Here is a 27,750-nt window from a genome sequence, read left to right as displayed (position 1 = left end):
GAATGATGATTACCATGGGACTCATTGTATTTCCCTTTCTACTTTTATGTAAGTTTGAAAATTTCTGTAAGAGAAAGCTTTGAAAATTCACATCTTCATCAATATTCATTGAAAGTGTAGTTAACATGTACAAAATGTGGACTGCATTTAAAACAAGGTCTTAATGGTATATCTCGGATAAGAGTGATAACATAGTCAAGGATTCAATAATCAGTCACTATACAGACTAGGCCTGAAATACAAATCTCAATTTAGGAACTTCCATTGTGAGCAGGCAGGGGTAGGGGAAACAGCCCTCTTCTAAATTTCTCTCTCCCTTTAAAGATCCTTTATTCCCTCACTTTTTATTCCACCAGATTTGCTTGTAGCTTCTGAAACTCTCTGGGCAGCTGCCAATACAGACTCACAAAAATCCTTCTCTGCTGCCTGCCTCAAAGGGGCAGTGGCTTCTTAGGTCTCTTGCTTGTTCAAGCCTTGTTATGGTGACTATACTATCTCTTGAGTCAACCAGGCCAATCTTTGTGGGGAGGGGGGGGTTCATATTTTTACACATGTTAAAAATTAACTTTTTATGCACTTATAGAATTCTATAAATTAATTTGAAAGCAGATGTCTTTTTTTTTTTTTAAATATGATCTGACTTGATGTGTACCTTACCGCCTGGCCCAATGGCATAGGGTATATTTAGGAGGTTACATTTTAGTATTTTTAAGTATTTTATTTTCTTCTGAGAAAATGAAACTAAGTAATAAGATATCATTTTAAAGAATAGTGCTTTATTGAATAAGTTTTATTCACAGAAAAATAAGCTTTAATCTATGATGACTGCCAGATTTTACAGTAGAAAGCAATTTTCTTAGTTTTCCATACTGATGGAAAGGTTTCTACTAAATGAAAAGAGCCATAAAATTATATTCACAAATATAGTACTCTTTCTCACGCATTTCACATGATTATTCACAACACTAATACAATGACATAAGAATCAGTCATTTTGTCAGGTTAGATGAAGTATAACAGTAATGAAAAAAATGCAAACTCTTCTAACAAAAATTACATTAAAGCCTTTGTTACATCAAATAAAAAATGCAAATTTGTTGCTAAGTATAGACAGAATGACAAAATATATAGTAATTTTAAATGTTACATCAATGATATACAAGAATGTAATAAATGCCAAAAAATCTATATGCATTTCTGCAAACTTTAGACTTCAAAATAGAATCTTACCACCCAAACATTAATGTAGTATTGTACAATTTGAAGCTATATGTATTTAAGATTGTCCTATTGTATTAGTTATAAAGTATCATTTAATATGTAGTGAAGGTTACGGTATGGTATACAAGAAAAAATAAACATTTGAGACCTCCCTGGAGAGGTAGATTGAAGTTTTTCACCGTCAAACTATGTCCCAGTCTGGGCTATCACTAATTAGCTATATAGCTTTGAACAAATCATTTCACCTTTCAGCCTCAGTTCCCTTATCTGTAAAACAAGAGGGATGAATTTAGATACTCTCTACAGTCTCTTCTAGCTCTGACACCCTATGATCCTATTATGCTGCAAATGAAATTCACACTGTGCTAAAGTGTGCAAGAGTCAAACTGAAACTGATTATGAAAGTGGGAATAAGCCAACTGTTTCTATTAGGAAAGCTCAACTAAATTTGGTAAGAATATTTTTTTCAAGTTATTAAAACAGGAATTTAAATATTTTTATGGACTTGACCTACTTGTTCATTGTAATTGGCATCTTGACTATGACAAACAAACAAAAAAATGAGTAAGAGTCACTGAAAGAGATATCATCTAAGTTTTAGCCCACATTTCCAGAGTCAAGGCATATCCACGGAAGGTAAAAGAGTGTTAGGTAGGGAATTAACATTTATAACAGGTATTTTACACATATGGCCTCCTTGAACTCATAACTTTGTAAGACACATACTATTCTCATTTCACAGATGAAGAAATGGTTACCTCTTTTTTTCTTTTTTAAAGCAGATTTGGCTAAAAATAACCATATTTGTCAAATATTCCCTTCTGTTTTCTTATTTCTCTAATGGAAATGATACACAACCTATCCTACTTCTCCCACCCCTCCACCCCTTTTCGCCATATTCAACAACTGGGTGAGCAGGAAATAAAACAATGATTTTGATCTAAAGGGTACGATATGTGGAACTAATGCTGTGGTGGTAGTCTCCATTCAGAGTTCAAAATACCAATTTTATCCACTAAAATGAAAACAGGAAAAAAACTACCAACATTTAAATAATATAACAACAAAAGATCATAATACACAGGGCCAAATCACATCATATACATTCACTACACCCATCCTACCCCATCTTAGCCCCAAACCAAAGGGGAAAAAAAATAAAAACAAACAAAAAATCTAGTAGGAAAGGCAATACAAAGCTACTAATTAATAAACTGGAATTTATTTTATAAACACTAAACCCGTTTCTCAAAAATTAAGACAAAGCTTTTGATCAGCACACCAGATTATTACGAATAAAGATAATTATTTATTACAAAACAACTTGACTCTTCGCATGACTAAAATGTAGTAAAATAGGTGGTGCCTTTTGAAATCTTAGCGTGAACTTTATATAGAAAAGGAATGTCTACATGTAGATACTGAGAACTATTTTGGGAAGGGGGAGGCAGAGATTTGGATCTGGCTATATTTTTGACCTTGCAAGTGATCATTCTTTGCACAATTAGATGGGAAGGATCCAGGGCTTTTCATAGTGCAAACAAAGGCAAACATTGGTAAGTCTTTAAAAATTTGATTAGAAGTTGGAGTGCTGAGTGATTTAACAACCCGAAGCAACAGCATTTCTAAACAATTCTTAAAATAAACTTGTTAGCCACATCAGCTTCATGCATTAAATTTCACAACTCATGGGGAGAAAAAAGGTCTTGCTTAACTCTAAACATACAAGTTTTAAAAGAGTTTTAATGAACTGAGGCTTCCAGAACTGGAAAAGCCTATGTTAAAACAGTTCAGTCCTCGGCCAACAACTAGACTGAACTAACTACCTGACTTGGAGCTGACGTGTCCTGGAAAACACACTTTTAAAACTTTTCTCCCCTTGTAATTTAAGTTTAAATTTAAAGCTTAGACTATACATGTAAAATTTAACTTAATGAATATATAACTAAACCTAAGTAGAAGAAAGTGCAAAGGTAAAGAACTGAGGATTTACATAGTAAAACAAAAACAGGGCAGTCATTATTTGATTTTAAAAATTCTCATTTAAATTTGCAGTGCTTTAAATGAATATCAAAGTAGTAATCAACAGAGGTTAAGAGACCATAATACTCTTTCTCTTAGAAAATACAACAAAAATATAACTTTTAACAGTTCCACTCTCAAACTTTTCTCTACAGTAAAATGCCTCACTCACCTCTACAACAGGTTGTTGTGAGAATCTTTGTCTGGGTGTTCTATGAAGCATTTTTAAACTTTCATTTTCTTTTTTAATATATACTGATTCTTATTCAAGTTTTATTTTCTCTTTAATATTCAAACAACTCTTCTTCTTTTCTTGTCAATATTTTATAATTTCCAAGAGGTTTTTAAGGATCTTGAGAGAACATTTATTTCAGAAGTATCTACTACTATCACTAGACAAGAAAACAAAAAACTTAGGTAAAGACTTGACATTTTGTCCTATATACATCTTAATCATCCTAAAGGTAAAAATTCACATGAAACTTTAAGATACAAGACGATATGAGAATCTCAACATGGAAAGCTGTCACTATAACTACGAGCAGTGTACAAACATGCTTCTACTCTTACCTACATAAGCTGACAGATGTTTAAAATACTGGGTTAACGAAGATCTTTTAGTAAAGTGACTTAGGCAGGCTTAAACTAGCAAGGATTAAGGATGAATCCTTACTAATTAATTGGAAGATCTGAGACATATTTTATATTTCATTTTACAAAATCAGGAATATTTATTTTGAAACAAGAGAAGAAGACATGGTCTACCTGTCAGAAAACTACCACTCAGAAATATTTTTCATCCACAAAGCAGGAAAAACATATAAACATTTAAATTTCACATTGGCACCAAAAAGGTTAACTGCCCTGCCTTCTTGGATTAGAAAAACTGAAGCTGAGCAGTAAGTAGTTTTGCAGGCGTTTGAACATGCCTAAGCCTTTAAATCAGTAAAATACTTTCTAAAAATTCTGATTACAAAAGTAATACAGACTTATAAAAAATTCAAACAGAACAAAATAAAAAAAGTAGAAAGTGAAAGGTCCCTCCCTGTAAAGCCCCTCTGGGACCCATCCCCCCCCCCCAAAGAAACCACATTTAACAGTTTGGTGCCTATCTTTCCAAATCTTCTGTTCTATACGTATATAAAACACACACACCTCACTTGGCTCATTCTATACACAGTGTTTTGCCACTTGATTTTAAACTTAATATACCTCTGACATCTTTCCATGTCAGTACGTGTAGGCTAGATGGTATTCAATCATTAAATACCCTTTTAACAATGGCAAAATCATTTAAAAAAATCATCCACCCAAGTACATGTGTATAATTTTAAAAGAAAGTGGACAAACTCCTAAAACACAAACATCTAAAGATAATCTCTATCTTTCTACCAGTGTAGAATAGTTCATTCCTTTTTCACACAAAACAAATTATGTGATTGGGGAGATTAACTCTAATCTGTACGTTTACAAAGAAGGCTCCATTTGTTAAGCCTATCTAAAAAGGATGAAAAAGTCAGTTGATTAATTCACTTACATTTAGAAATCTAAGTCAGTGTACTACAAATACACATTGTGATCAGTTATAATAATAAGATGCTTCTTAGTCTAGGGTTTCAATTAAATAACAGTGAAAAATAGGACAGATAATACAGCTAAAATCCTGAAAAATCCAGAAATTCAAATTTTAGATTGCTAACTATAACATCACAGTTTACATTTTTTCCCTACTTGGTAGCAAATGCTAATGGAATTCAATGCTGATTTCTTAAAGTTGGTTCACATCACACATTCAATCAGGGTAATAAGAATATAACACGCCTACTGTAGTTAGATTAAGACATAAAAATTTTTTGCTTGAAAGTAATGACTGTGTAGCACATGGGACATTTGTCCACTGCTTCCGCACACTGTTTACAAGTGACCAGATGTCCACAAGGAATAAAAACTACAGCAATATTTCTATCCATACAGATTTTGCAAAGCTTCTCCTCTTGCAGTAGCCTTAGCTGCTCTTCAGTACTAATCTCTGTACAAAGAGAGAAAAAAAAGTGTTAATTTTAGACTTTCTTAGTTGTTTAAATTCACTGAAATAATGTGAACCCCTACTATGTGCCAGACACTAATCAAGTGTTGGGAGATAGGATGACTCACATATGGCATCTGCTCTTAAGTAGTTCGCATGCTAGTGGGAGAGAAAGACATGAGCTGAGGCTACGGAGGTAAGCACAAAGTGATAAGTGCTATAATAAAGTTACATACAAAGTGCTCTGGGACAAGACCACAGAACAAGTTCTTCTGTTCAGATTAGCTGGGGAAGGCTTCACGGGTTGGCGGCTGTTGGATGGGGGAGGGGGAAGTGGAAGAATGACATTTAAAAATAGCAATTTGCTAAGCAGAGAAGCAAGGCTTAGGTAAAAGAAGTAGCATATAGAAAAGGCATGGCTTATTCCAGAAATGGAGGGATAGATTTGAGGGCCACTTCTGAAGTGGGACAAGTAGGATTTGGTGACTGGATGTGAGGGATGAGGAAGAAAGGAAATAAAGCTGATTTCAAGATTTCTAGCATGGCTGACAAGGGGATGGTAATGCCAATAGGAAATATAAAAGGAGGTACAGGTTTGGGATTTTCAAGATTTTTTGAGGTGCTTGCACAGCATCCATATAAAAATGTCCAGCAGGCAATCGGAGAGTCAAGTCTTGAGATCAGAAGAAGTCAGGGCTAAAGATAGAGATTTGGGTGTCATCAATACACAGGTGGCACTGAAGTTCTTGCTTAATTCAGCCTTTGTCAAACTAAGTTTTGTGAAATGTTAACAAATATGTCATAGAAATGTGTTTCACTGTCATATATAACTATAATGACAACAACATCAACAACAGCAGCAATTAACAGTAATATAGCACTTCTACTATGTGCTACGCAGTATTCCAAATGCATTACATATTATAACAACCTTTGTAATCACTGTATACCAGTGTATACCAAATTCAGCCTCACATGAGAATCACTTGGGGCATTTTTTTAACAATATATTCCTTGGCCCCATTCACTGAATCTAAAATAATGGGGTTGAGCACACTGGCATTTGGGAACCACGACTATCAAGTTCAGGGCCGTATGATAAAGCATATATGCCCTCTTAGAAATTCAAAATGCATTTCCCTATTTAACTACAGAGTTCATTTTTCATGGCATCTCTTTTAACATTCTGGGGAACACTATTCTGAAAACAGGTTTGGGAAACAGTGGTCTAATTTTATGCAACAAATACTTACTGAACACTTAGCTAGGTTCTAGGCATTAGAGATAGAACAATTAACAAATATATAGACCCTGGGCTCCCAATCATTCATAGACAAGTAAAGAACACAAGCAGACAGGAAATTATAATACAGTGTGATGATAAAAAGTAATTATAATGTGTTATGAAGAACACAGGAAGGGTGTGTGTCCGTGCACACACACATAAAGGGGAGGCTTCCCAGAAAAAATTATACCTAAACTGGGTCCTAAAGGATGAGTAGGAGTAAAGTAGGAGAGGGAGACGGCCTTGGGGGACAAGAGCAATGGGACAAGAGGGTTCTGGGCAGAGGAAATGACATAAGCAGGCTCCGAGGAGAGAGACAGAACCAGGCCTGCAAGTGCACGGGTAAGGCTTGGGAAGAGAATCTGAGGGGGAAATAGCATGACATGAGGCTACAGGTTAGCAGGAGCCTGATCATGAAGGATTTGGCAACCCATGTAAAGGAGTTTGGACTTGACACCGAGGACCCCAGGAGCCAGTGAAGGGTTTTAACCTGGAAAAAGATATCAGAATTGCTTCAGAAAGGTTTTCTTGATTAGCGGTGGAGAAAAGGATTATATAATCTCTTTTTTCTTAAAAGGCAACTTCCTGGGCATAATCAAAACTCAAAGATGGAACATAGAGATAAGAAGATAAACTGCCTGCCCCCAAGAAGCTTGTCTAATGGGCAGGAGAGAAAAGAAAACAGTTCCAAAATGATGTTACAATTGCTTTAACAGCAGAGAGAGTAGAGGGAGCTGCAAACTCTGCTATGGGTATTGGAGAAAACTTCAAAGAAGAGACCTTTGAGCTGAGCCTTGAAGGATGAGTTCAAGAAATGGATTTAAGGAACAGGGGGTGGAGTGGGGCATCAGATGAGGTATACAAACAGGAAAAAGGCATTCGGGGCATAGGAAACAACAGAAGCAAAGGGATGGCATTATAAACTGATTTATATTATATGGAAGCATCTGACCAAAAAAGTCAGAATAAAGTATATATTCATGCCATCACCAAGACTGTGGTAACCAGTGCGAGCTAGCCTGCCAGAGGAATATGGAAAAGCAGAGTGACTTGGTGAAGGGAAAGCATTTGAGATAACAGGCTTTCTGCTGCCATCCACAAGCAGAGGGACTCGGAGATCATGCAGCAGAAGCAGAAAAAGGCAAATGAGAATGAAGAATCCAAGTAACTTCATGTCCAATCCGCTTGCACTTCTCCTGTGTGCCTGGAGCTAGTCCCACCATGCTAGAGTTTCCTCCTGTAGTGCTCACAGGTCCCAGCATGGCATTCCCTTTGCCCTGAGTCTACAGCAGGTCTCTTTTGTGCTTCCTTCCCTTCAGGTAGTCTCTCTACACCTGGGCCAGTCCGGGGGGTAAGGGGACGACCCCTTCCCAGTGTTTTTTAAAAAGTAGCTTTGTAGGGCTTCCCTGGTGGTGCAGTGGTTGAGAGTCCGCCTGCCGATGCAGGGGACGCGGGTTCGTGCCCCGATCTGGGAGGATCCCACATGCTGCGGAGTGGCTGGGCCCATGAGCCATGGCTGCTGAGCCTGCACGTCCGGAGCCTGTGCTCCGCAACGGGAGAGGCCACAACAGTGAGAGGCCCGCATACCGCAGGAAAAAAAAAAAAAAAAAAAGGTAGCTTTGTAATTCCAAGAAAAATCAAAAAAAGGAAGACAATTAAGTAATTTACACATTACTTTTGGATGTAATGCCACAATGAATAAAAAAGGACACTGGATCAGATACCTCCAGTAGTCAAATTTACAGAGACAGAAAGCAGAATGGTGTTTGCCAGGGGAGTGGGAAATGGGAGTTGTTTAATAGGTAAAGAGTTTCAGTTTTGTAGATGAAAAGAGTTCTGGAGATTGACTGCACTACAGTGTGAATGTACTTAAAACTACTGAACTGTACACTTAAAAATGGTTCGGAAGGTAAATTTTATGTGTATTTACCACAACTGTTTTGTTTTTGGCTGCGCCGCGTGGCTTGCTGGATCTTAGTTCCCTGACCAGGGATGGGACCCAGGCCCTCAGCAGTGAAAGCGCCGAGTCCTAACCACTGGACCGCCAGGGAATTCCCCACAATTTTTTAAAAAGTAAAAAAAAAAAACAAGAAAAAACAGGAACACCGGACCAGAAGTCAGGAAACCTGAATTTTACTCCCAACTATCTGAGTGACCTTGAGTAACAGCATATCTGCAGTTCAGTTTTCTCTGAAGTAATGAAAATTTTGTATGATCTTTAAGGTTCCTTTCATTCCGATTATTTGTGATTCCATGTTTGCAGACCACAATGGATGAAATGTCATGCCTACCAAACACAGATATCATGAACTCCACTTTTCCTACCTTATTTCAGGCTTGCATACAGACGCTTACTTGAGATGGTGATGGTCTGGGCATTCTTTCCAGACTAATAGTTCACCTCTGGCAATTACTTCACTCTAGCCTTTAGAGTAACTACTAGGTTCTTTCCTTTCCTGAGGTACCTTTCCCCTTCTACTTTCTACAAGGCCCCTTTCTAGGTCGGGAGGTTCTGGCACATAGCAATAAAGGCAACAGCTAGATCATCTTTGATGTTATTTGCTAATATTTTTACTACATTATTTTAAACCACTTCTAGAATAAACTGATGTTGTTAATGTTCCTATCAGAGCAGATTCATGTGGAAAGACAGACTGATAAGAAATGTGTATGGGTTATTTGATTTTTACATTATGTTCTGTAATATACACATAAGGATTAAAGCAAGTGCCTTAGCACACACATGAAATAAAGGGCTTTGTATCATACTATGTTGTTTCTAAAAAGAAAGAAAAAAAGATACTAATTTGGTACTATCTTTAGAAGACTGGGGTATTCTCTGTCACAGAGCCAATAGGATAAAAACTAGTATTGAATCTAGGATTTCTCAATGAGTAACAATAACATTGTACTTTTTTCTAATAACTTCCATCTGTTTTACCTCAATTAGGCCCACCCTCTATTTTGTATAGAATTAAAAGATTCTTAGTGCCAGTCTTTCCTCATCAGCTTTTGGGAAGAGAAATAGACAGCAGTCCTCCATGAGAAGACAGCCTGTGACAATTACTTGCCTCTCAATTTTGTGAGACTAAGGAGAGATCATCTGATGAATTCTAACCTGTGCCCCTGAGAGCTGGCATTTGTTTAGGCCCTCCTTCCCACACTACCCTGGCTCGTAGTCTCAGTAATAAGAACCCCCCACCAACTCCTGTTGGATAGAGGACAAACATGCCCCAATGCACTCTGTCCCTTGTTCTCTTCCTACTGCAACCCACTAAATCTTTCTGTTGTAAACACCTTCAGGTATAAAAACTAACACCTTATTGTCAAACTTAATTAAGCTTGAGAGCTTGAGTTGTGGTTAAGGGGAGAATGGCACAATCACTGGTATCACGAAGTAAATGGTTTGTTTCACTATCACCAAGACACGTGGAGCTATTATAGGTTTAAAATACATGCATCTTTAAGGAAAAGATGCTTTCTGCTGAATCTTTTACATCAACTAATGTAATTTAAAACATCATTAATGTTATACTGTTTTATGACTTATGTAATTATCTGAATAATGTTTCAAAAACATCTGAAATAACCTAAAGATCAAAAGGGTCTTTAAGGTAAAAAAAAAAAAAAAAGTGAACTTTTAGGTTCATTAGCCCTTGGAGAGTTCTCATCTTTTCATACAGGTGGTCAAAAGCTTAGAGAACGATTATAATAAAGCACCCCAAGAATGTATTCAGTTTGAAACCTTTTCTTTAACCTCCAATGTTGTTGGCAAGCTCTAGAGTAGCTGTCATCCTTAAAGGAGAAACTTTTATTTTTTATCTTTCTTTTTCCTAAAAGGAGGTTATATACTTCTCTTCTACATTATTTAATACACTTTCTATACATGATTCATAGTATTAAGATGCCATTAATTCAAGCTCTATTTAGCAATATGACCCCTTTATATATTTACATCATATGAAAAGTTGCAGAACACTCTAAATCCAAAGAGTTTCAACTACAAAACTTATAGTCTACACACAATGATAAAAGTTAGTCTTTGTTGTTCTTTATCTAAAATAAAGCATAAACTCACACTTTTAAAATGAATGGATCACTGGATCTTACTTGGACCCTGAGTAGAACAAATGAACTGAAAAAACATTTTAAGACAATGAGGAAAATTAAAACCAACTGAATTTCAGATGATATGGAATTACTGTTAATTTTGTTAAGTGTGACAACAGTATGTTATGGGCTAAATGTCTGTCTCCCCAAAATTCATACGCTGAACCCCTAACCCACTGTGTGATGGTACTTGGAGGTGGTGCCTTTGGGAGATAATTAGGTTTAGATGAGGTAATGAGGATGGGACTCCATGATGGGATCAAGGTCCTTATAAGAAGAGGAACAGAAAGCAGAGTGCTCTCTCTCTTGGCCATGTGAGGACTTAGAGAAGGCAGCCATGAGCAAGCCTGGAAGAGAGTCTTCACCAGGAACCAAATCTGCCTGCACCTTGGTCTTGCACTTCCCAGCCTCCAGAACTATGAGAAACAAATGTCTGTTGTTTAAGCTACCCAGTTTACAGTACTGTTATAACAGTCTGAGCAGATTAACACACAGTATTAAGGTGATGTTAAAAGAAGTCCCTATCTGTTAGATATTTATCAAAGTATTTATAGGTAAATGATATATAGGATGTCTGGGATTTACTTTGAAATACTACAGCAAAGAAAAAAAGGTGGGGGAAGAAGTGAAACAAGATTAGAAAAGTGTTGATAATTATTGAAGATGGTCGATGCGTACGTGGGGGCTCATTATACTATTCTCTCCACTTTTGAGTATGTTTGACAGTTTTCATAATAAAAAGTTTTAAAAAACATTTATCCTAAGGGGAATATGAGAGGAGGGAAATGAATGGGCCACAAAGTCATGTAAGATACTATCCATAATGAAGTGATGTTAGGTGTGTCTTGCTTTTTAAAAACAGGCATGCGTACCTTTCTGTAACGAAGTCTGACCTGATTCATCTTGTGTATTGTCTTTCTGAGCACTCACTAGATCTGCAACCAGAACTTCAAGTGATTTATAGTTGCTCCCAGATGTCTGAATTTTTTCCTCCATTATTTTCTTAATGTCCTTGAAACTGAATCCCATTCGTATAGCTTCTTGTACCATAGGATTTTGGAATATGGTATCATCTGAAATGAAAATTGGTGAGGAAAAAGATCATAGAGTTTAATTATTTTCATGAACACAACTCAACAGCAAAGTATAATTGAAAAGAAAAATTTAAGCAACAAGCAAAAAATCAAAACCAGGGACTCCCCTGGTGGTCTAGCAGCTAAGACTCTGTGCTCCCAATGCAGGGGGCCCAGGTTTGATCCTTGGTCAGGGAACTAGATCCCACATGCCTCAAGAAAAAATTTAAAAATCCCGAGTGCCGCAACTAAGACCCAATGCAGCCAAATAAATAAACAACAACAACAACAAATCAAAACCAAACCACCAAACCAAAGCTGCTTTGGGAAGAGGACTTAGAAATACTTGGGCGTTGAAGAATCACTTTCAGAATCTTACAACAGTTGAAAATGCAATGAGTATGTATTTTGTAGCATTATGAATTGAGATTAGGTGCTTTAAAGACTACATGAACAGTACAAGATAAGGTAAAACAGATAAGAAAAGGGTTAAGCGCTTCAAAAATCTGAAAAGCGTGGATGTCTTTAGTGAATCACCAGCAATTATTTCGAAAAAATCATGGGAAACAGAGGAAGACGCAGTCTATGACCTTGAATGTATCAGCTTCCTATCTCTCTGACTTAGTTTCTGCAGCTGGGGGGAGGGTGGACTAGATAAGGCAAGAAAGCAAATAGAAAGTCACTTTAATGACACTCAAAGTCGGAATACAGATTGTGTAGTTATGTGCTAAAAGACGAGACTTCTCCTCTGACTCATCAATTCCACTCTTCGGTATTTTCTTTTTCTTTTCCACACCACACAGCTTGCAGGATCTTAGTTCCCCGACCAGGGATTGAACCTGCACCCCGGCAGTGAAAGCGCTGAGTCCTGACCACTGGACCGCCAGGAACTTCCCCACTCTTGGGTATTAAAAATGAGTACATATATCCACCAAAGACATACACAAGAATATTCACAGCAGTGTATTTATAACAGGCCCAAACTGGAAACAACTCAAATGCCCATCATTAGGTGAATGGATAAGTAAATTCTGGTATATTCAAATATTACACAGCAAGAAAGAAAAATGAACTACTGCCACAGACAACATGGATCAATCACATAGATATGATAAACAAAACATCATCATAATGATGAACCAGAGACAAAAGAGTGCATACTGTATGATTACATTTTTAAGATGTTCAAATCTAATCTATGGTAATAGAAGTCAGAATATAACTTGAGGGTGGATATTGATTGGGAAGGGGCCTGAAGGAGCTTTCCAGGGTGGTGGAAATGTTCTATATCTTGATCAGGGTGATGGTTAGATGGACCTCTACCTCATACCATATACAAAAATTAACTCAAAATGGATGAAAGACCTGAATGTAAGAGCTAAAACCATAAAACTCTTAGAAGAAAACACAGGTGACCTTGGATTAGGCAATGATTTCTTAGACATGACACCAAAAGTATAAGCAACAAAAAACAGACAAGTTGAACTTCATCAAAATTAAAAAGTAATATGATTCAAAGGACACCAACAAGAAAGTGAAAAGACAACCCACAGAATGGGAGAAAATATTTGCAAATCATATATTTGACAAGGGACTTATATGTATAATGTATAAAGAACTAAAATATATAAAGAACTATTACAACTCCATAATAAAAAAAAAGTAACCCAACTAAACAAAGGGCAAAGGAGATGAACAGACATTTCTCCAAAGAAGACATACAAATGGCCCATAAGCACATAAAAAAATGCCCAACATCATTAGCTATCAGGGAAATGCAAATCAAAACCACAATGAGACACGCTTCACACCCACTAGGAGGGCTGTAATAAGGAGACAGACAAGTGTTAACAAGGATATAGAAAAACTAACTGAAACCCTCATACACTGCTGGTGGGAATATAAAATGGTGCAGCCACTTTGGAAAACCGTCTGGCAGTTTATCAAAAGTTTAAACATAGAGTTACCACATGACCCAGAAACGCCATCCCTAAACATATACCCAAGAGAACTAAAAACATATGCCCACACAAAAACTTGAACACAAACATTCATAGCAGCATCAGCATCATTCATAATAGCCAAAGAGTGGAAACACCCCAAATGTCCACTGACTAATGAATGGATAAACAAAATGTGGTATTATCCATATAAAGGAATATTTTCCACCATAAAAAATAATGAAGTACTCATATATGATAAGGGTTGAACTTATATGACTGGATGAACCGTGAAACCACACATTACTCCACTTATATGATACGTCCAGAATAGGCAAATCCATAGAAACAGAAGTAGATAAGTGGTTGTTTGTGCTTGGGGGTCGAGGGGCTGCAATGGTGAATGACTGCTAAGGAGTATGGGGTTTCTTTCTGGGGTTATGATAATGTTTTGCAATTAAATAGTAGTTATGGTTGTACAACCCTGTGAATATACCAAAACCCACTAAAGTGTATACTTTATACGGGTGCAACTTTTGCTGTATGAATTATATCTTCATTTAAAAACACTAATCCTAAACCAGAGCAAGAGTCTTACTAGTCATAAAAGGAATAGTATGCAGTATAAGGATGATTATTATCAAGAAATGTTATAGAATCTTTGTTTCTGGATAATTTCAAAAATACAGGCTGGAATAAATGATTTCTTAAACTGTATCATTTATGCACATTACAAAACCTTAATCAAATAGTATCAAATTGGCTCTCCTTCTCTAGCATACGTATGAATATATATAGTATTCTCTTGCCTTCTAATCCTTAAGATACTAAATAGATGATGTTATGAGTATAGGGAGTGGGGAATCACCAGACATATTCTAAATTAAACTTTACTATTTTTGAAACATGATGCCTAGGTTGACAATGAGATCTGTAGTGTGATGTAGGATTCAGAAGACCTTATTTACAGTCCTAGTTCCACTAATGCTTTGTAATGTAACCATGGGCAGGTCACTTAACCTCTCTGTTTCTTCATCTGAAAAGTGGGATAACAATATCTTCTTTGTTTCACATAATATCTTTCTCTGCACACTTTAGTTTTTAAAGATGCCTGTCATGAGTAAATAATCTTTGTGATAAAAATCCTCTACCTCTCTAAAAGGTAATAGGAGGTAAACAAACCAAACCATACTCCTTTGTGAAGAAGCTGGGGAAGGCAAAAAGATGGCATGGGATAAGGAAGCAGGAAGGTTAGGGCTGATCATGGTGATGGCACATTAGTAGAGCACTGGATTCACAATCCTGGCTAACTAAAGAAACCCCATTGACAAAAATACACTTAATGAAAAAAAAATACACTTAACGCTTTTTGTGATTTTAACAGAAATGACAATGGAGAGCCTACAGCTGTTCCTCTGGAACTTGGAAAAACTGTCCAACCTCTGAACCAATGTTCCCAGTATATAAATATCCAACTTAAATTTATAGGCACTTCATTAATTCTTAAGTCTACAGCAATCTCATCTCAAAGATATATACCTTGAAAGAATCAGTTTACCTTTCCACCTTATAAATAACAAGTATAATAAACTGGCAATGAAATTAAAGTATTTATTTTAATAAGAATATTTACCAATTCTTTTAGTTAATGATGGTGTTTTTTCAGCAGTTCTCGTCTAAAATAGAAATATGAATTATAAGTTAGAATTCCTTTTGGTAGAAGACAATTACTTCAATTTGAGAAGTTATGTTAATCCTGAGTTTATAAATTAGCTTTATTCCAGTTCAACATATGAATATTCACAAGAGGCATACAGCCTGATGAAGCTAGAAGTTAAAAGATCATCTAACCCAATCCATTCACTTTACAGACAAGAAGCTGAGGCTCAGGGAGATTAAACAACTTGATTGAGGCAATACAGTTCATGGCAGGGCCATAATGGCAACTCTTCTGTCTCATTCTAGTCCAGGGCTCTTTCCACAAAGTACTGATGCCTTGGCCACCCCAGGCCACACTATCAATATAGATACCTTTTTGAGATTTTAAATATTGTCTGTGAAAAGTTAAAGACTAGTAGTACAAAACACATTATACAAGTCTAAGTTCAGAAGGCTGAGGGATTTAAGTGTTTTAGTTCTTCAAGCCCATTTTCGCCTACAGTGATACTTAAATCAGTTCATCCTGATTCCCTTTTCACAAATTTGCTTTAGCTTAAGAAAAACGAGCACTCTTCAAGATCTCCCCTTTAAGCTCACCATACATTACTGTTTTACTTTTAAAATTTTTATTTTATATTGGAGTATAGTTGATTTACAATGTTGTTAGTTTCATGTGTACAGCAAGGTGATTCAGTTATACATATACACATATCTATTCTTTTTCAAATTCTTTTCCCATTTAGCTTATTACAGAATATTGAGCAGAGTTCCCTGTGCTATACAGTAGGTCCTTGTTGGTTATCTATTTTATTTTATTTATTTATTTTAATAAATTTATTTATTTTTGGCTGTGTTGGGTCTTCATTGCTGCGCACGGGCTTGCTCTAGTTGGTGGTGAGCTGGGGCTACTCTTCACTGGGGTGCGTGGACTTCTCATTGCAGTGGCTTCTCTTTGTTGCAGAGCACAGACTCTAGGGGCGCGGGCTTCAGTAGTTGTGGCACAAGGGCTCAGTAGTTGTGGTACAAGGGCTCAGTAGTTGTGGCACGGGCTCTAGAGCACAGGCTCAGTAGTTGTGGCACACGGGCTTAGTTGCTCCGCGGCATGTGGGATCTTCCCAGACCAGGGCTCGAACCCGTGTCCCCTGCACTGGCAGGCGGATTCTTAACCACTGCGCCACCAGGGAAGTCCTGGTTATCTATTTTAAATATAGTAGTTTGTGTATGTTAAACCCAAACTCCTAATTTATCCCCCTCCCCACCTTTTCCCTTTGGTAACCATAAGTTTGTTTTCTAAGTCTGTGAGTCTGTTTCTGTTTTGTTAAATAAGTTCATTTGTATCATTTTTGCTCACTGACTTCCTTTTGGTCACACATACCTTCTTTTGGTGTCTTAACACCTCCATCAAGCCTTCTGCCCTGGGAGCGATTCTGTTTCTTCAGGTGATTTTGCATAACTCTCTTCTGAACCATTATATTTTGTTTAGCGATGTAGCAGAGTTAATATTTTTTAACAACTACTTTTTAAAGACTGTTTAGGTACACAGTAAAATTGAGGGGAAGATACAGAGATTTCCCATGTAACCCTTGCCCCAACACATGCATTCCCTCCCTCATTATCAACATCCTTCCCAGAGTGGCACACTTGTTAAAATCAGTGAACCTACACTGATATGTCATAATCACCCAAAGTCTATAGTTTACATTAGGGTTCACCCTTGTTTTACATTCTATCACCATACATTATTAATCTAAAACACTATATTGTGAATTTTATACTAAGAAATCATTGCAAAACAAATTATGTAATATCTGAAAATATATATTCTACAATATGTGACTTACCAGAGACTCCTCAATTGAATGGGTTAAATGAATATTGTTTATGTATTCTTGTCCCTTCTCTTCTAACAGAAATCTACACCTAAACAAATAAAAGGTTAAACTTTAGTAGCTCATAAATTAGTAAAGTATAATTAAAGATATAACCTCCATCATCTTAATTCCATTAACTTGCTTTTTGATATTTCTAAGGAGCCACAAAATAAAATGTTACTCAATTCCTTATTAAACTATCATTTTAAGGTTAAAAAAATGTTCCCTTTGTTATCCTAATATGCTAATGACAGTAGAACAAAACTATCAACTTGAGAACTTTCAGCTTTTACACAAATTATTAAATTAGCACCTTGACATTTAAAAACAAGTTTTAAGTAATCTTAACGAGTTTTATTTAGAGATTAACCAATTGTACATTTTAAAGGAATTCTTTAGGCTTTCAGCCTTTCCTTTTAAGGCTGTTTAAGGTTAAAATTTATTTTCAAATGATCATTCTGAAGTTTTAAGTTGTACTATTTTGTAGGCCAAAAATCCACATCACTGTACACTGTACACATCTGTGTTCTTTATTTTAAAGAGGCAAGACGGCAAAGAGATGTTTAGAATATGTCATCATTCTAAGATGCCACTGAGTGTAAGCAGCATGATTATATTATGTACTACCACTGCCAATTAAATTATGACCCACCACCAGATGTGTCCTGGTTTCAGAGATCTGAAAATGTGACCAACTGTGTGCCTTAGGATCCACGAGATTCAGTAATATTTGTTAGAGGGCATGATGGATTCTTAAGGAATCTCCTTGGCAACATGGGCTCTCATGCCCATCATTAAAGAGCCTACTTCCCACAGTGGATAAGAATCTGCCTGCCAATGCAGGGGACATGGGTTCGACCGCTGGTCCAGGAAGATCCCACGTGCTGCAGAGCAACTAAGCCTGTGCGCCACAACTGAGCCCGCGTGCTGCAACTACCATGATGAGAAGCCCGCGCACCGCAATGAAGAGTAGCCCCCGCTCACCACAACTAGAAAAAGCCGCACGGCAACAAAGACCAACAAGGACAAAAATTTTTTTTTAATTTTAAAAATAAAAAAAAATAAAGAGCCTACTTCCAAACAACAACAAAAGCATACATTCCTTTTTAAAAAAAAAAAAAAAAAAAGGAATTAATTAATTAATTAATTTGGCTGCGTTGGGTCATCGTTACTGCACAGGGGCTTTCTCTAGTTGCGGCGAGCGGGTGCTACTCTTCATTGCGGTGCGCGGACTTCTCATTGCGGTGGCTTCTCTTGTTGCGGAGCATGGGCTCTAGGTGCATGGGCTTCAGTAGTTGTGGCACACGGGCTCAGTAGTTGTGGCTCACAGGCTCAGTAGTTGTGGCTGGCGGGCTCCAGAGCGCAGGCTCAGTAGTTGTGGCGCATGGGCTTAGTTGCTCTGTGGCATGTGGGATCTTTCTGGACCAGGGCTCAAACCTGTGTCCCCTGCTTTGGCAGGTGGATTCTTAACCACTGCGCCACCAGGGAAGTCCCATACGTTCCTAATTTGGTGTTTAGAAATAGAATCATCTGAACGTCATAGATGTGATACATAAGTAATGAATGGTTTGGTCACTGGAGAAGGCTTAGGTGTTTTTTTGTTTTTTGTTTTTTGCGGTACGCGGGCCTCTCACTGTTGTGGCCTCTCCCGTTGTGGAGCACAGGCTCCGGACACGCAGGCTCAGCGGCTATGGCTCACGGGCCCAGCCGCTCCGCGGCATGTGGGATCTTTCTGGACCGGGGCACGAACCCGTGTCCCCTGCATCGGCAGGTGGACTCTCAACCACTGCGCCACCAGGGAAGCCCGGCTTAGGTGTTTTTTAAAAATGTATATAAAGTAGGTGACCCCATTTTTATAAACCTGGTGTGAATTTCAAATTTCAATTGGTGAAGGCAAAAATAGCTGACGTGAAAAGTTATTCAAGTCTTCCCACTGCTTATGTGCTGTCCAACTTGCCTGTCACTGAAGGAACGTTTATATACCTTACCCTGGATACCACGTAGCATGTTGTTCCCAAGGGTCTTCACTGGGCTTCCAATCAGTTAGCCCTCCTCCACAGTGAAAGCACTTTACTTTATCACCTTCACCTAAGAAACACACAAGTAAAAATACATGTATTTGTGCAATTACAAGCTTACCCCAAAATATCCTTTTAAATACTATAAAATTAAGCATTTCTAAATTACATGAAAGTCTCATAGCTTAAAAGAAGATATCTGAATTCACATCTAAGTAACAGATAAGATCATTTGAGGAGGAAATACACACTAAATTCACCAATTCAATTTGAGGTATTTTACAGAAGACACAAATAAAATTTCCCAATTTTTATGTGAAAAATCACAATTACTTTAACATATGTCATTTGGGGCCATCAATGCTACGTTTACTTTTTCAAACTGTGAAACTTTAACAATAAAGTTCAGCATATATATAAGTTTCTCTAAGGTTATAGCTATATGACACTAAACAAACTTTCAAGATTGCTATATGATACTAAGTAAATAAAATATTGAAATAACTTATATTTTGTATTTTGGCACTATTCAATCTTAAAGTAACTGGGTCAGATATGTAACGGTATAATTTTTCTGAATATTCCTGGAAGCCATCACACTAACGGCCCTTCCTTCCCTACTGACATGTCTACAGCAGTCCATTTGAAAAGTGCTCATTTTAAGCAATAAGGCATCTTTTGAATATACAGGGCAGCTTTCAAATATACAGTCTATGTACAAAAGGCAGGTATCAATTTTAACATCAGCCAAAGTAAACTCCCTAATGTTAACTCTTCTAATAGGGTTGTTGTGAAGCATAGAGAAAATGCATGTAATATACGTATTGAGCACATATAGTAGGTGTGTAATAAATTATAGTTAGTATTACTATCAGACCTATTCTTCTATCAGGGATATCGATCATCTTTTGCAAGTCATTCTTCTCCAAAACACAATTACATAAAGATAAATATGACTCATAATATGGTAATCTTTTCCACGTAAATTCAGTGGTTATATTACAGATTCATAAGGGTTCACAGAATAATACTAATATAAATAATGATGTCAGCCTACACCTAAATATTTACCAGTTCAGGGGGCAAATGGCATCTATTTACTTTTTAGGAACCCTGGGATAGTTGGAAAGTTATTTATTAGCCTACTTTTATAATAAAGTTTACCTAAAGCATAAAATCCAGCTCTTGCAAGCTGCTCCTTGTTAACTGAGTATATCCACGTCCCAAATGTAATGATCCGTGCTTCGTAATCTGCCATGGCTGGATTTCTTGGAGGATTTGTTGAATTTGGGAAATTCCTATCAGAACTCACGACATCAGATTCACTTTGAATATTAAAATTCCGGCCCAATACAAAGAAGCAATTAGGAAAGTGTCGCCTGTGTTCTGACCATGCACGATCACAAGGTTCCCAATTTTTCAGTTTCCCGCCACAACAAAAGCATTGTACTTGATCATCAATACCCGTGTAGTAGAGTCCAGCACTAGCTAACTCTCTTGGGGTTAAGTGGGCATAGTCTGGCCAGTTTTGAAATGACTTTAATCTAGCTTCTTCACTACACATGGCAGGGTTCCTTGGGTATATGGTGTCTGATAGATCTACAACCTGTCCAGTTCTCAAAAGATAGTCTGCATGAGTCTCAGATGGCCTTTCTAAAACAAAATGATTTCTGTTTCCCAGACAGTTTTCAGCTTTGTACTGACCATTTTGGACACCAGGATTTGTAGGCTGTGCAGCATTACTTTCGAAATAAAAGCCATTGATAAATCTGCAATTTGGGGATACTTTCCTGTGTCTTCCAACTGCTGAGTCTCCATACTGCCATCTATCTACTGCTGCATGACAACTAAAGCACCGCACGGTGTCTCCTTCACCAGTGTATAGAAAACCAGCTCGTGCTAGTGTTGATGCTGAAACAGGACTACTACTTGGAAAATTAGCAAAAGTTTTTAATCTATTAAACTCTTCTACAAATTCTTCATCCTTACTGATGTCTGCAGGTACACAAGTTTTAGATCCTTCAAAACTGTTAAAAGTCATCTTCTCTTGAAAATAGGACTTGTCCGCCTTTTCTAAAAAGAGAACATTACATTAGGAAATCCAAAAATGTCAAACACAAGCAATATACTTTTGATATTAGGAGTTAACAAATTACCCACTGATGACACAATTTTAAAGAAACATTCTAATTCTAAATACTAGAATCCTACATTACCACATGATTCAGGTTATAAAGTAAAAACTAGCATTTTTGTTTTCTCTTTTAGAGGAAAGTAATATTTAAGCAGGTAGATCAGAACTATTCATTTTTAAGTGCCTATTTTACATAAATATGAAAACTATGTGATGCAGAATATATTAAAATTATTAACCATGTAAAATCATTAATTAGGAAAAACACGAAAGAAGCATAAAATATGCAGATTCTTGAAGTCTATGCATAATTGTTATAATGGATCATTGTATATTCAAGGCATCTAAGTTTAGTTTTTACAATTAAAAGAATGTTCAGAATGTTAATGAATTTTTAATATTTCTTTATTGATTAGCAAAAGATAAGTTTTATTCACAATGTTGGTTCCAATGTATTCTTTTTTTTTTTCCAATGTATTCTTTAAGAGCATCAAATGTTTATGATTTTCACGTATAAACAGAGTCCATTTTTGTTAGAATTGGATCATTTCAAATGTATATAATACTGCCCTCTAGAGGGTGGCTCAGGAAAAATACTAAGTACTTGTAGACCTTAACTGCAGTTACTTTTGCTATCAACTGCCCACGGTCAAGAAACAAACCGTTCAAATGGAAGAGAAGTACTATTGCAGCCTCATTAGAGCTGCCAAATTACAGCTGTGTAATATTTAACCAAGATAAAATACTAAAAGGAACTGGTTGGATTATGAGAAGAGTGGCCAAGATAATTTATCCTCCAAACCGGAACTCTTTTGAAACTGAAAAATGATGCTACTAATAATTTCATTGGGACAAGAGGCACAAATAAGGGTTGCCCCAGGCAAACCTGGTTCTCTAGAACCTCACACTGTTCCTGACACTGTGCTCAGTACATGCTTGCCAAATGCAAAATAAAAGAATGGTCACAATGACTCTGTCTCTACTTCATACGTATAGTAACTGATTTCTTGGGAAGAATTAGCAGCTCTTTTGGCATTATGTTGGCACAATATGTCTTGGAACATCATCTCTCTTGGAGTTAATGTTCAACAAAAGGCTTCTGTCTTGCAGGCTGGCAATGGACTTCAGTCTTTCCTGGACCCAATTTACAATGGTATTAATTCATATACACCTCAAGAGCTGAGTTATATCTGCATACAACAATTTTTGGAAGGCAGTCTCCATGATTTTTGATTATTGTTTCCCAGATGTCTGAAAAAGTTCTAGCACTAGCTTCAAGACTCTTTGTTGAATCAGCATAAGGTAGATGACAAAAACCAAGATTCAAAGAAACCAAGGCTGGCTGATAGGCTAATGAGATAAAATAGGGATATGTGTAAAGTCTTATATTCTGACTTTAAAAATCTGTGGTACAACTAAAGGAAGATGGAATCTTGGTTTGGAAACAAGTCATGTGAAGGGAAACCTCCAGATTAAGATCGTGGGATTTGAGTTTATTACAAACTCATCATGAGCCAACATTACATGGCAGCTAAAATACTTGAAGTAACTTCAGTCTGCATTAACGTACAGGTGTGCAACATCCAGATTCAATTCTGCTACATACTGAGTATTATTTTTAATTCTGAACACATTTTAGAAGGGACATTAACAAAGTGTAACTTCCATAGAGAGCAATCAGGATGATGAAAATGGTATCCTATGAAGAATAGTTGGAAGAGTCAAGTATTTATCTCAAAGGGAAAAGAAAATTGTAGGGAGAGGGGTGTAGAGGATAGAATAACTATCTAAAAGGCAGTCATGTAGAAAAGGGATCCAAATTCTGTTTAGCTTGAGGGCAGAATTAATGAATATAATTAAAGCCAGTAGATTTTAACCCAATACAGGGATGAACAGCTACAACAATCAATACCAGTATAAAATGGACTGGGTTGTCTTGTAGCTTATGAATTCCTCTCATGACTGGAAGGGACTGTGGCATGGACTAGGAGACAGTATTAAACATTTCTAAGTCTATAATTATCCTGAAGAATAAACGCTGAATATAATCTAAAACATATGAAAGTTACCTTCTCTGAGGTGGTTAAGTTTTGTTTCTCAGGTCAATCAAAATAAAAGTGTAAAATCAATGATCTATTCTCATTTCATAATAGTGAATATTTTTCATGGTTCAAGTAGTCATCCCATTTCAGATAATATAAGATAAAGCTCCATCATTCAACACTAGCAGGAGAATCTCTATTTGAAACTTTCAGGTGGAGACCTCATCTACCCGGGGTTATTTCCATACGAATAGTTTAGATTTCACTGTTTTGAAAAGCAGATATTTATTCAGAAGCATTCAACTGAAAACTACATATACATTATCAGAGTGTGAGCTTTTGGAGAAGGGTGAGAAAACAGAACTACCAGAAAGGTTAAGACTAAAAGAGAGAAAACCGATTGACAAGACAGAAACCTTGGGACTGGAGGGAAGCACCAAAAGAAAGGGATGGGAGATGATTAAAAAAAAAAAGTATTTAAGTGAAATGCAGGTGGGGAAGATGATATTTAGAAAATAAGTATATGTGGGGCACAGGAATACAGAAGAAAATGAGGTATGAATACTGGAGAAGGTTTTGGATGTGAACAAGTCAGAGTGGAATAAAGTATGCTGAGGTAACTTAAGGCCTCTTTGTGAAAGCACATTCAGGCTTTGTACCGGGTAAGGAGAAAGGTAAGAAGGCACACAGAGAGAAAGATGTCCAAGAAAGCTTTGACATAAAGGGGCCAGGCAGTCAGAAATCGTGAGGGAACAGTGGTTGGGAAAAATGGCACTCTGAAAGCCAACACTGGCATAAAAAGAATCAGCAAGCGGTGGTACATGTTTATACGAGGGGTATGGAAGATTTCAAGATGCTGAGATGTTGTGTTTAAAATATACATATAATGATGACCCAAAACCTATGGGATGCAGCAAAAGCAGTTCTAAGAGGGAAGTTTATAACAATACAGTCCTACCTCAAGAAACAAGAAACATCTCAAATAAACAACGTAACCTTACACCTAAAGCAATTAGAGAAAGAAGAACAAAAAATCCCAAAGGTAGCAGAAGGAAAGAAACCATACAGATCAAATCACAAAGAAATGAAAAAGAAATGAAGGAAATAATAGCAAAAATCAATAAAAACTAAAAGCTGGTTCTTTGAGAAGATAAACAAAATTGATAAACCATTAGCCAGACTCATCAAGAAAAAGGGGAGAAGACTCAAATCAACAGAATTAGAAATGAAAAAGGAGAAGTAACAACTGACACTGCAGAAATACAAAGGATCATGAGAGACTACGACAAGTGACTCTATGCCAATAAAATGGACAACCTGGAAGAAATGGACAAATTCTTAGAAATGCACAATCTTCTGAGACTGAACCAGGAAGAAATAGAAAATATAAACAGACAAATCACAAGCCCTGAAATTGAAACTGTGATTAAAAATCTTCCAACAAACAAAAGCCCAGGACCAGATGGCTTCACAGGCGAATTCTATCAAATATTTACAGAAGAGCTAACACTTATCCTTCTCAAACTCTTCCAAAATATAGCAGAAGGAGGAACACTCCCAAACTCATTCTATGAGGCCACCACCACCTTGATACCAAAACCAGAAAAAGATGCTACAAAAAAGAAAACTACAGGCCAATATCACTGATGAACATAGATGCAAAAATCCTCAACAAAATACTAGTAAACAGAATCCAACAGCACATTAAAAGGATCATACACCATGATCAAGTGGGGTTTATCCCAGGAATGCAAGGATTCGTCAATATATGCAAATCAATCAATGTGATACACCATATTAACAAGCTGAAGGATAAAAACTGTATGATAATCTCAATAGATGCAGAAAAAGCTTTTGACAAAATTCCACACCCATTTATGATAAAAACCCTGTGGAAAGTAGGCACAGAGGGAACTTTCCTCAACATAATAAAGGCCATATATGACAAACCCACAGGCAACATCATTCTCAATGGTGAAAAACTGAAACCATTCCCTCTAAGATCAGGAACAAGACAAGGTTGCCCACTCTCACTGCTACTATCCAACATAGTTTTGGAAGTTTTAGCCACAGCAATCAGAGAAGAAAAAGAAATAAAAGGAATCCAAATCAGAAAAGAAGAAGTAAAACTGTCACTGTTTGCAGATGACATGACACTATACATAGAGAATCCTAAAGATGCTACCAGAAAACTACTAGAGCTAATCAATGAATTTGATAAAGTAGCAGGATACAAAATGCAGAGAAATCTCTTGCGTTCCTATACACTAACAAAAAATCTGAAAGAGAAAATAAGACACTGATGAAAGAAATTAAAGATGATACAAACAGATGGAGGGATATACCATGTTCTTGGATTGGAAGAATCAACACTGTGAAAATGACTATACTACCCAAAGCAATCTACAGATTCAATGCAATCCCTATCAAACTACCAATGGCATTTTTCACAGAACTAGAACAAAAATTTCAAAATTTGTATGGAAACACAAAAGACCCTGAATAGCCAAAGCAATCTTGAGAAAGAAAAACAGAGCTGGAGGAATCAGGCTCCCTGACTTCAGACAATACCACAAAGCTACAGTAATCAAAACAGTATGGTACTGGCACAAAAACAGAAATATAGATCACTGTAACAGGACAGAAAGCCCAGAGACAAACCCACGCACACATGGCCACCTTTTCTTTGACAACGGAGGCAAGAATATACAATGGCAAAGAGACAGTGTCTTCAATAAGTGGTGCTGGGAAAACTGGACAGCTACATGTAAAAGAATGAAACTAGAACACTTCCTAACACCATACACAAAAATAAACTCAAAATGGATTAAAGACCGAAATGTAAGGCCAGACACTATAAAACTCTTAGAGGAAACCATAGGCAGAACACTCCGTGACATAAATCACAGCAAGATCCTTTTTGACCCACTTCCTAGAGCAATAGAAATAAAAACAAAAAATAAACAAATGGGGGCTTCCCTGGTGGTGCAGTGATTAAGAATCCGCCTGCCAATGCAGGTGACATGGGTTCGATCCCTGGTCCGTGAAGATCCCACATGCCGCGGAGCAACTAAGCCCGTGCACCACAACTACTGAGCCTGCGCTCTGGAGCCTGCGAGCCACAACTACTGGAGCCCACGTGCCACAACTACTGAAGCCCGTGTGCCTAGAGCCCATGCTCCGCCACAAGAGAAGCCACTGCAATGAGAAGTCCGTGCACCACAATGAAGAGTAGCCCCCGCTCACCGCAACTAGAGAAAGCCCGCACGCAGCAACGAAGCCCCAACACAGCCAAAAATTAAAAAATAAATTTGTTTTAAAAAATAAATAATCAAATGGGACCTAATGAAACTTAAAAGCTTTTGCACAGCAAAGGAAACCATAAACAAGATGAAAAGACAACCCTCAGAATGGGAGAAAATATTTGCAAATGAAGCAACTGACAAAGGATTAATCTCCAAAATATACAAACAGCTCATGCGACTCAATATCAAAAACACAAACAACCCAATCCAAAAATGGGCGGAAGACCTAAATAGACATTTCTCCAAAGAAGATATACAGATTGCCAAGAAACACATTAAAGGATGCTCAACATCACTAATCATTAGAGAAATGCAAATCAAAACCACAAAGAGGTACCACCTCACACCGGTCAGGATGGCCATCATCAAACAATCCACAAACAAATCATGGAAAGGGTGTGGAGAAAAGGGAACCCTCTTGCACTGTTGGTGGGAATGTAAAGTGATACAGCCACTATGAAGAACAGTAAGGAGGTTCCTTAAAAAGCTAAAAACAGAACTGCCACATGACCCAGCAATCCCACTACTGGGCATATACCCTGAGAAAACCGTAATTCAAAAAGAGTCATGTACCACAACGTTCATTGCAGCACTATTTACAATAGCCAGGACATGGAAACAACCTAAGTGTCCATCGACAGATGAATGGATAAAGAAGATGTGGCACATATATACAATGGAATATTACTCAGCCATAAAAAGAAACGAAATTGAGTTATTTGTAGTGAGGTGGATGTAGCTAGAGTCTGTCATACAGAGTGAAGTCAGAAAGAGAAAAACAAATACCGTATGCTAACACATACATATGGAATCTTAAAAAAAAATGGTTTTAACGAACCTAGGGGCAGGACAGGAATAAAGACCCAGAGGTAGAGATTGGACCTGAGGACACGGGGAGGGGGAAGGGTAAGCTGGGACGAAGTGAAAGAGTAGCACTGACATATATACACTACCAAATGTAAAATAGATAGCTAGTGGGAAGCAGCTGCACAGTACAGGGAGATCAGCTTGTGCTTTGTGACCACCTAGAGGGGTGGGATGGGG

The 27,750-nt window shown here is 37.2% G+C and overlaps 1 protein-coding gene across 4 annotated transcripts in view; it reads right to left on the bottom strand.

The window, feature by feature from the left end:
• Positions 1–756: 756 nt before the first annotated feature.
• XIAP (X-linked inhibitor of apoptosis) overlaps positions 757–27,750 on the bottom strand; it is a 45,074-nt gene continuing 18,080 nt past the window's right edge. For 3 of the 4 annotated variants that reach the window (XM_029240526.1, XM_029240527.1, XM_029240528.1), the window contains 6 exons: positions 20,390–21,298; positions 19,196–19,295; positions 17,178–17,256; positions 15,311–15,353; positions 11,537–11,737; positions 757–5,272 (listed from right to left, as the gene is read on the bottom strand). In XM_029240526.1, the coding sequence (XP_029096359.1) occupies positions 5,079–5,272; positions 11,537–11,737; positions 15,311–15,353; positions 17,178–17,256; positions 19,196–19,295; positions 20,390–21,266 (1,494 nt within the window). In that variant the 5' untranslated portion in view covers positions 21,267–21,298 and the 3' untranslated portion in view covers positions 757–5,078. The remainder of the gene's footprint in view (positions 5,273–11,536; positions 11,738–15,310; positions 15,354–17,177; positions 17,257–19,195; positions 19,296–20,389; positions 21,299–27,750) is intronic. The other variant, XM_029240529.1, reaches the window with a different exon arrangement.

Source organism: Monodon monoceros, unplaced genomic scaffold (assembly GCF_005190385.1).
Source record: "Monodon monoceros isolate NGI ecotype Baffin Bay Population unplaced genomic scaffold, NGI_Narwhal_1 Super_Scaffold_22, whole genome shotgun sequence".
Taxonomy (NCBI): Eukaryota; Metazoa; Chordata; class Mammalia; order Artiodactyla; family Monodontidae; genus Monodon; species Monodon monoceros.
Note: the sequence above shows the minus strand (reverse complement) of the source record. Positions and strands in the feature narration are given on the sequence as shown.